Below are 10,780 nucleotides of genomic sequence, written 5' to 3'. Positions count from 1 at the left end.
GGAAAGAGTTGTATTAGCATGAAAACATGAATAATCTTTTGCTATGTGGGGGGGGAGCATTCACAAACCTTTCCCCTCCCTCTTGGTCAGAGAAACCCAGACAGTGCCATAATAATATGCTGGCTTTGAACCACTTACCAGCTTCAACACTAGAGGGCATAGATTGCACATCGTATTTTACTGGAAATATAGGAACCTCAACTTTTCATTTTTAACAAGCTCAAACAATGAGGCGTGGAGAGATGGAGGCAGTCACCTTTAAATAAAACATATTTACTCACAAATGTAAAACAAACAAAACAAATCTATACATTAAGAAGGCCAAAACTGGGTTGAAACAAGAAACAATTGAATAATCCAAAATAAATATTTCCTGAATAACTGTAGCAGATAAGCTTTACACAAGGGGATGCTACCGTTGGTACTGATTAAAAATACACATCCATCTTCCCATCTCTGCTCTAAAACACAAAAGCCTGGGAGAAGAGATAGTTTTGGGTCTGACACAGAGTCTCTCGACATCAGAATTTTGCATTATTTGTACAGACCAGAGAGGTCTAACTCCAGTCCCAGAGAAATTCTGGGTGTGCAGGCCTCAGCCTCAGCTCATGTCTTATGAGATCAATGCTAAAAAATCCCATTTGGATGATGTGAATGTTGTTGGATCAGGGAAAACCCCATTGACATTTATTGAGTCATACAAACAAGAGATCAGTGACAGTAGTCTCCCTCGCTCCTCTGTAAACGGTCTACGGTGTGTGACACACCAGCACCAGGGGTCCATAACTCCAGTCCTCTCAGGTCTGACCTGGCTCAGTCTCATTCAACAGCTGTATGATTTTATACGAAGCCTGAGACGAGCTGGTTGTCGTCTTTCTTATCTCAGTGCTTTAAACAAACAATTCAAGTCACGGAATGTTTCAGCCTATAATTTATTTAAGCAGTCTGCAGGGAGTACTCCTTCCGCTTGAAAGCGTTAAGCTGCTAGTGCACACATTTCAGATATACCTAACTTGACCTTTGATTCCCAGGTGTAAATCAGTTACTGATTGATAGTTTAAGAGGGCAAGACTTGACAGTCGAAGACTGGAGCTGTGTATCCCTGTACTGGTGTCAACAAGGCATTCAAATTGTGTGCATCAAGTAACTTCAAAGTACAGTAACGATTGGCCAGCCTCTCCAGATTGTCTCCTCCACAAGATGTGTTAGCCAACTCTGTTAAAGCCTAGGTATTAGGTCAGGGAGCAATTGCAAGTCTTCAGCTCTCAGGTAAGTTTACGCATCATGCAAGTGTGGTTCACCAAACCAATTCCATTACATATGCACAGCACACCACGCAGGGGCAGTTAGTTGGGTGAGGTGTTGGAGGGCATATTACTGACACATTCTCCTTGCTTGAAAGGTTTTGGCAGTGGGTTTCAGTTAAGGGGCTTCGCCTAGAACAGGAGAAAGTGGACAACATGTTCTCAGGAGAGAGAAAGACACAGTGGAAGTGGAGCACTGCCTCTTTAAATAGAGCCTAAAATTACAGTCTAAGTGAAGGAGGAGTGGGAGGGGAGGGAGAGGTGGCCCAAGTCTCAATACTATTAAATGGCTTCCTTTCCACCTCACCTCCTTCCTTCCTTTATGATCACTGATCGGTAGATAGATAGATTTCCAATGGCTGTAGGGGACTTTACTGAAGTGAAGGTTTATGATGGTTTGGTTGAGGTTTGGAGTAGAGAAGTAGGACACAGATTGGGTGGAAATTGGCAGAAGGGGTGAAGGGCAGGGTGGTGTTTGAAGGCACGGGCAGGCCTGGGCAGATTGATTAAGTCTGGTTGTGAAGGTAAGAGGTTGGAGGTTTGAAAATAGGATGTATGTTTGGTGGCATGATTAAGGAGGACTGGGGATTAGGAAGATTGGAGGAGCTGGAGGTTAAAGGAGTCACGGTTGGAAAAAATCAAGTTGGAGTTGGAGGTTAAATTAATAATGTAGGTAAGAGAGGTTGTGTTGGGATTTGAGGTTCGGTATGGGGGTCTACAAGAGGACACGGGCCACCTGGGCTCGGACCTCGCCGTCGGGGTGAGAGAGCAGCTGGATCAGTTTACTTTGGAGCTGGGAGGACTCATCCAGCAGGACCCGGTACAGGCCATCCTGTCTCCTCCTCAGGGCCTCCGCCACCTGGGCAGAAGGCCTCCAGGCCTTCAAGTTCCCTGCAAACATCAGCAGCCGCAGGAGAACCGCCGAGCTGGTCCGCACGTCAAACAGCAGCACCACAGCGGCTGGAGCCTGGGAAGGACGCAGAGAGCAGCAACACAGCTCAAGTCAAGTTTAGAGCTCTAAACAATAATGGCACAGCAGGACCATGGAGGCTGGCGCATCAGGGGAATATTATGGAAGACAGAGTCTGGCTCATGAGACTAGGTATGATATGTACACACCCAGAGACCCAGGTGCTGAACTGAGCCAGCAGTTCAAAGAGAACAGATCTGGTTTGTGACTAGATCGTTCAAACTTAAATGTAGGCTAAATTAACAATCATTGTAATACGAGGTCCTATCAGAGTTGATGACCATATGTGTCTGTTTCGTCTGTAAATGTATTTGTATGTCGGTCTTACCTGAGCTTGCACTATGTCATCCATCATATCAGGATTGGAGGATAAATTCACAAGCACTTTTAAAACTTGGATCTGTAAAGAAAAAGTAGGAATACATTATTCAATCATAACTGGGATTTACGCTGAATTTCATTTGGGTTGAGTTCCAATATACACTAGCTATACAACAGTCCATAAATGGCTCCTACTGTACCTGTAACACTTGATTGCTAACAACGAGCAGAGAAAGGAGGAGGGTGATGGACCCCCTGAGTAGCTGGTGGTGGTCATCTGTGACAGACAGGTTGGTCAGCAGCCGGAGGGCAGCCATCTGGAGGTCAGAGTTCACCGGAGACATCTCGATTAGTTCCAGCACGTGGGCCACGTACACCTGACAGACAGAGGACAGAAACGTTGATTGTTAAACTGAAGAAATTGATGTAGTTAAAAACCCTATCCTCTTTGAAGAGAAGGTTAGGTATTGAATGGAGTATTGAGTATACAAACACTTAAGGATGGAAGGTCTTAAAAGGCCACAAACAGTCAAAATCACGTTTTTCATGAGAATGCTGACCAAAGTATGATGACCAAAGTAGGAAAAATGACTGTTGCTTCTACATTGATAAAGTGTGATCATAAAGTCACTGGTCCCCTCCCCCATGTCAAACACTTTGATTCCAGAGGCGGGATAGGGTGACATCACCCTAACTCTCTAATTTTAACACACCAATGGTAACACGATATTCTCTTACCTACTTTAAATAAGTACTGCATTGTAAGCAACATCAGAGAATGCATTTTTGCAGTGGAGTGTGGTTTATATAGCTACTCTACTGGTGCCAAAATTTGACTACAGGGCACAGGTTTCAAAATCATTCCACTGTAGGGTATCAGCAAATATAACTGAAAGTTTACCATATTCATCTATGGCAAAGTTACTTACGGTATATGTTTCCCCTTTCACCTGTGTCTGGTGTTAGCTAGTTACTGGCTAGCTAGGTCTTCAGCTGTGTCTGGTGTTAGCTAGTTACTGGCTAGCTAGGTCTTCAGCTGTGTCTGGTGTTAGCTAGTTACTGGCTAGCTAGGTCTTCACCTGTGTCTGGTGTTAGCTAGTTACTGGCTAGCTAGGTCTTCACCTGTGTCTGGTGTTAGCTAGTTACTGGCTAGCTAGGTCTTCACCTGTGTCTGGTGTTAGCTAGTTACTGGCTAGCTAGGTCTTCACCTGTGTCTGGTGTTAGCTAGTTACTGGCTAGCTAGGTCTTCACCTGTGTCTGGTGTTAGCTAGCTACTGGCTAGCTAGGTCTTCAGCTGTGTCTGGTGTTAGCTAGTTACTGGCTAGCTAGGTCTTCAGCTGTGTCTGGTGCTAGCTAGTTACTGGCTAGCTAGGTCTTCACCTGTGTCTGGTGTTAGCTAGTTACTGGCTAGCTAGGTCTTCAGCTAGCATGGAACAAAGGGAGGAGGGGGGTGGCTGTTCACAAGTCAACACATCCATCAGTGCTGCGTCACAAGAGACATGGCACATGGGAGAAGTATAAAACATTTGACATCACTGATGCAATTTGAATGTTGTTTGAGTTGCTTTGTATATCACCAAATTTGCTTGAGATGATTTCACTGCAACACTGCATCCATAAGAATGGTGCCAAAGGAGATGGCTGCCGTTTTACAGTCCTGTAACCAATTGTGCTGTTGTGTATGTTTTTTTGCGTTATTTGTAAGTTATTTTGTACATAATGTTTCTGCCACCGTGTCTTATGACCAAAAAGAGCTTCTAGATAACAGGACAGCTATTACTCACTCCGTACTGGAGGAATAATATGTCTTCAACGAGACGGAGGGGAAGGATTTACTTCAGACGCCCAACAAAGCCCTAATCCCCGTCATTTACAGGAGAAAGAGACGGAGGTAATGTGGACAAAGGTCTGGGTGCCTTGTAAGGATCTGTCTCCGTGAGGGTAATCTTCCTTTACCATCGGTCCTATTAGCCAATGTACAATCGATCTATAATAAAAATAGACTAACTACGATCAAGTATATCCTACTAACGGGACATTAACTGTAATATCTTATTTTTCCCAGAGTCGCGGCTGAACGACGACATGAATAACATACAGCTGGCGGGTTGTAAGCTTCTTCGGCATGATAGAACAATGGCCTCGTAAGACATGTATATTTCTACGTATATTTGTAAACAACCGCTGGTGCACGAAATCTAAGGAAGTCTCAAGGTTTTGCTCGCCTGAGGCAGAGTATCTCATCATAAGCTGAAGACCACACTAGTTTGACCGATTAATCGGAATGGCCGATTTCAAGTTTCCATAACAATCGGAAATCTGAATCTTTGGACACAGACTTTATTTAAAAAGTCAGTTAAGAACACATTCTTATTTTCATTGACGGCCTAGGAACGGTGGGTTAACTGCCTTGTTCAGGTGGCAGAACAACACATTTTTACCTTGTTAACTGTAAGGTCGCAAGATTGAATCCCGGAGCTGACTAGTCCATCGCTCATTGCACTCCATGAGGAGCCTGCCTCTTACACAAATGCAGTAGAAGCCAAGGTAAGTTTCTAGCTAGCATTAAATGTATCTTATAAAAAACCATCAATCAATCATAATCACTAGTTAACTACACATGGTTGATGATATTACTAGTTTATCTAGCGTGTCCGGAGTTGCATATAATCGATGCAACGCAGGGGGATGATTTAACAAAAGCGGATTTGCGAAAAAAGCACAATCGTTGCACGACTGTACCTAACCATAAACACCAATGCCTTTCTTAAAATCAATACACAGAAGTATATATTTTTAAACCTGCATATTTAGCTAAAAGAAATCCAGGTTAGCAGGCAATTACTAACCAGGTGAAATTGTGTCACTTCTCTTGCATTCATTGCATGCAGAGTCAGGGTATATGCAACAGTTTGGGCAGCCTGGCTCATTGTAACTAATTTGCCAGAATTTTACATAATTATGACATAACATTGAAGATTGTACAATGTAACAGGAATATTTAGACTTAGGGATGCCACCCGTTAGACAAGATACAGAACGGTTCCGTATTTCACTGAAAGAATAAACGTCTTGTTTTCGAAATGATAGTTTCCGGATTCCACCATATTAATGATCTAAGGCTCGTATTTCTGTGTGTTATCATGTTATAACCAAGTATGATTCGATAGAGCAGTCTGACTGAGTGATGGTAGGCAGCAGCAGGCTCGTAAGCGTTCATTCAAACAGCACTTTCGTGCTTTTTGCCAGCAGCTCTTCATTGTGCTGTTTATGGCTTCAAGCCGATCAACTCCCGAGATTAGGCTGGTGTAACCGATGTGAAATGGCTAGCTGGTTAGCGGGGTGCAGCTTTTGTGGAGCGATGTGTAATGCTGCTTTATAGACCACCTTCACGCCACACAAAGAGACGCGTGCAATCTCTCCCTTTCCCTCCATTTGGCAAATCTGGCCATAATTATATCCTCCTAATTCCTGTTTACACGCAAAAACTAAAGCAGGAAGTAGATTATAAACTGTCATGGTCAAAACATATTGATGCAGTAGTAGCTAAGATGGGGAGAAGTCTGTCTATAATAAAGCGATGCTCTACCTTCTTAACAACCCAATCAACAAGGCAGGTCCTCCAGGCCCTAGTTTTGTCGCTCCTTGACTACTGCTCAGTCGTGTAGTCAGGTGCCCCAAAAAAGGACTTGCAATTGGCTCAGAACAGGGCAGCACGGCTGGCCCTTGGATGTACACAGAGAGCTAATATTAATAGCATGTCAATCTCTCCTGGCTGATAGAGATTGACTTCAACACTACTTTTATTTATGAGAGGTATTGACATGTTGAATGCACCGAGCTGTCCGTCTAAACTACTGGCACACAGCTCAGACACCCATGCATACCTCTTAAGACATGCCACCAGAGGTCTCTTCACAGTCCCCAAGTCCAGAACAGACTATGGGAGGCACACACAGTACTACATAGAGCCATGACTACATGGAACTCTATTACACATCAAGTATCTGACGCAAGCAGTAAAATTCGATTTTTAAAAAACAAACAGTTGAAACACCTTATGGAACAGAGCGGGGACTGAAGCAACAAACATTGGCACAGACACACACACACAGAATAACATACGATATGGTAGTGGTGGAGTAGGAGCCTGCGGGCACACAGTGTGTTGGGAAATCTGAATGTATTGTAATGTTTTAAAATTGTATAAACTGCCTTAATTTTGCTGGATCCCAGGATGGGGATCCATAATAAATACAAATACATTCAAGCCATAAGACTCATGAACTGCTAATCAAATGCCCCCCACCTCCCCTTTTACACTAGTGCTACTCTGTTTAAAAAATAAATAAAATCTATGCACAGTCACCTTAATAACTCTACCCACATGTACATATTACCTCAATTACCTCAAACTAACCGGTGCCTCCGCACATTGACTCTGTACCAGTACCCCCTGCATATAGCCTTGCTATTGTTATTTTACTGCGGCTGTTTGAGTACGTTACATTTATTTTATTTTTTACTGAACACTTTTTCTCTTAACTTCTTAAAGCATTGTTGGTTAAGGGCTTGTAAGTAGGCATTTCACTGTAAGGTACTTGTTCTAGTCGGTGCATATGACAAATAAAATGTTACTTGAAGTTGCTTGACAGCGGCATTTCAAAGAGCTTTCAGTCAAGGCAAGCTCATGAATATAAGCGCCCAGCCAACTCAGCCTGTCCTTTAAAACTTTTTGGTAGTTAGCCATGAGTGATTTCTAACTTTTTTTGCATTTCTATCCAAAACAAATATTATGGGTGATGTTTTAGATACTCAAAAGGCTATTTTACACTGGAATCAGAATGACTTTTCGGGACCTTTAATTCTAACTATCTTCAGACACTCAATTTTAAATTAATTAACTTCCTGAAGAACCAAAATGATTTGATTAGAATCTGCAATATGATAACTGCTAGCCATTTGGTAGGCTCTGTGAATTTTTACCTTATTTACCGCACGAAACTAGAACAAAACCAGACCATGATTTTTTTTTCTTCATGAAATGTAATACATAGAAGGATATTTTGGAGAAGGATTGTTTACATATACATTGACACTTGTATCTTAAAGCATAATTGAGAAATAATGAATTTAAGTTCCAACGTTTGTGACATTTTGACATTAACCAGGCCCCCTTTCAAGACTCCATAATGACAAAACCGTGTCATATGAAGCTTTACCGTTTGCTTTGTAATATGAGTAGTATTTCTCATATGAATATGAAACATATAAACATGAATATTGAAAATATACCATTTTTGAATTGGCCATTTAAAAAATATATATATTGTTGAACCTAATATACTCTACAGGTATATCAAAGTTCCAGAGTGGGATAGTTTTAAAGTTATGTCCCATTTCACGAAGAGAAATTGGCGTAGTAGGAAATCATAGCCCCTGATTTGCAGGATGTTCAAATCAGGAGGGTCTACGCTGATCTTTTTTTTTTTTTACTCGGAGCCTGTGTACACCTAGGTTGAAAAATGTAGGTGTACAATTAAAAATATTTGAGATATTAAAGCTATAATCCTTCATTTTTCTAGGCTCACTGGTGTGGCGCCGAAATAAAAATGCCAGGTCACACAGCAAGACATTCAGGTGAATATGTGAGTAAAATGGTCACACTGTAGAGCCTGACAGGGAGACCAATCATAACTCTAAAAAGTAGAATAGATACCACTGTGGAACTTTGATGTGGCCGTGTAGAGTATATACTGTTCAACAATATATTGAAACCGTAGTCAAATCGAAATGTGACTATTTTCAATATTATTGTTTATATTTTTCAATATTCATGAATTTATGTCAGAAAACTTATTGAAATCAAAATACTACTCATATTCCATAGCAAGCGGTAAATCTTTATATGACACCAATTTTTGCTTTGAAATGCCTACAGATGAAACATTGGACTCTTAAAGGAGGCCTGGGTAAGACCAAAATGTCACAAATGTTCCATCTTCAATTAATTATTTCTCAATTATGTGTTAAGATACAAATGTAAAAAATATGTAAACAATCCTTCTTCCAAAGGACCCTTCTATGGATTAGGCCTAGATTTTGTGAAAATCCCCAAAAATGGTGGTCTTGTTTTGTTATAGTTTCATAAGGAATCACCCATATTGCTGATATGCATCCATCCTTTCAGATGTAATATACGTGCCTAGAGGGGTGATGTTTTACTTTGGAATCAAGCAAAAGACTCAAAGAAATCTGGTGAGTTTTACCTTCAGTTGCTCTTGATTCCTAAGGTTCATGCTCAGGTTATTCAAGGCATTTAGAGTCTGCACTCTGACTTCTGGCACAGGATCTGACAGGAAGCCAGCTATGACGTGAAGGCCCCCAAACTCACGGATGAGATCCTGGGAGGGGGTAGACAATTACATTGGCTTGTATGTGCAATACTCAGACAGGGCTCAATGATTAAACATGGGTATTTGAATCAGATATATTACACCAATTGAATATAACAAGAAAATACAGATCTGCCACTAAAGAGTAATGACACTGCTAGAAAGCCAAACATGTGAATTGGAAAATTATAATTTGAAACCTTTTCACAGTAGTTTGAATTGAGGCAACAGACAAGCTTTAGAGAAGCCTGTCTCACCTGGTTTACAGTGAAGGCAGCAGTATTTCCTAAAGTGATGAGGATCTGGGCTCTGTCAGAGGGGTTGGGGCTGCCCTGAAGAAGTGACAGGAGCATCTTCAGGTGTTGTGGCTCCAGGCTCCCAGGTGATCTAGAGATGATGTCACCTGAGGAAGAGAAGCAATGACTTAAACTGGCCAAATGCTTGTAGACAACAGGACATACAGTACTCTTCCCATGAATCACTAGTTACTCAAGCTAGCTGGCAATTTCGCTGGCATGTTTGTCAACAGCAAAACAAGATCATGCGGTCAACAATGCTAGCTAGTCACCTAGCAGCAACCTTTTCAACACATATGTAAGCTGCATGTTAGCTAGCTAGCGGACAAAACATGCCAATCGAGGTTAAGAATAATGATTTATGCTCAACCACGGCACCGCACGAATTTACTAGTTACCTAGCTAAGTATATAAGACGTTCTATAATCTACACGATCATTAATGATTTAAACAAACCGACTAGCTAGCTTAGCTAACTAAAGACTTGGTAACGTAAACTTGACAAAATGACAGTCTCAGTTGGCTGGCTAGTTTCCTCGCTAGCTAATGTTCTTACTTGATGCAACATCCACGGCCTGACTTTCGCCTCCACGAACCACATCCAACCCGGACACCTTAGCTAACAAGCTCCCTGGCTGCAGAACTATACCACCGGGTGAGTTATTCTTGGGGCCATGGTTTTCGCTGTAGGCACTTTTTTTATTTTCCTTGTAGCTAGTTACACTGAGAAGTTTATAAATCCCGTAGGAGGCTCCAGCCCCGGCGACTATCCCAAGCAAAGCCTTCATACTACCGAACTTGGGTATGACACTGCCATCGCCCATGCTGGAAATTCAGTGAAACGCATGAACAGATATTCAAATACTAAATACAGATCTTTAAAGTGAATCATCTAGCCAAACTAAAGATTACGACGAATTTAACTCATTTTGCACACACGCTACGAGCTAGGTTGAAGATGACAATTTAGCTTGTCCGTACACTTTTCCACCAATGGCCGCCCAGCTGCTTTCACGGGAGTTCCTTGTTCATGAGTTTCAAGTATGTGTTGTTGGCGATCCGGAGTATGAGGGAGTGGGTGTGTCGAAAGGAGTGGAGTATCTAAAATTGACTGTTAAAGCTCACCAAAGTCACCTTACCACGAGAGTTTGGACTTCTGTTTATAAGCCAGAGGATGAGTCTGAGTCGTATTTCACTTAGTTTTACACAAATAATTGTACATGTTCAGGTATAATTGGGGAGGCAGGTAGCCTAGTGGTTAGAACGTTGAATCCCCGAGCTGACAAGCTAAAAATCTGTTGTTCTGCCCCTGAACAACGCAGTTAACCCACTGTTCCTAGGCCGTCATTGTAAATAAGTATTTGTTCTTAACTGACTTGCCTAGTTAAATAAAGGTAAAATAAATTAAATACAATCAGATACAGCAGGGGTTCAAACTGTATAACCCAGTTCTTACATTTGAATATAAAAATAGATTTTTATCAAACTATGCTA

At 41.7% G+C, this 10,780-nt stretch overlaps 1 protein-coding gene across 4 annotated transcripts; it reads right to left on the bottom strand.

The window, feature by feature from the left end:
* Positions 1–252: 252 nt before the first annotated feature.
* Positions 253–10,580, bottom strand: armc10 (armadillo repeat containing 10). Of its 4 annotated transcripts, none has more exons than XM_035756194.2 (6): positions 10,426–10,580; positions 9,248–9,393; positions 8,865–8,999; positions 2,796–2,972; positions 2,603–2,674; positions 253–2,271 (listed from the first exon to the last, which is right to left on the bottom strand). In XM_035756194.2, exons 2-6 carry the CDS (start codon positions 9,341–9,343, stop codon positions 2,020–2,022), a joined length of 732 nt encoding a protein of 243 aa, XP_035612087.1. In that variant the 5' UTR covers positions 9,344–9,393; positions 10,426–10,580; the 3' UTR covers positions 253–2,019. The 4 variants fall into 4 exon arrangements, with proteins under 4 accessions (XP_035612087.1, XP_035612085.1, XP_052330816.1 ...); XM_035756192.2 differs by having other exon boundaries at positions 10,412–10,571; XM_052474856.1 differs by lacking the exon at positions 10,426–10,580 and adding an exon at positions 10,268–10,416.
* Between the last annotated feature and the right edge of the window lie 200 nt (positions 10,581–10,780).

Source organism: Oncorhynchus keta, chromosome 22 (genome assembly GCF_023373465.1).
Source record: "Oncorhynchus keta strain PuntledgeMale-10-30-2019 chromosome 22, Oket_V2, whole genome shotgun sequence".
NCBI classification, from domain to species: domain Eukaryota; kingdom Metazoa; phylum Chordata; class Actinopteri; order Salmoniformes; family Salmonidae; genus Oncorhynchus; species Oncorhynchus keta.
The sequence above is the reverse complement of the archived record's forward strand: the minus strand, read 5'-3'. Positions and strand labels throughout refer to the sequence as shown.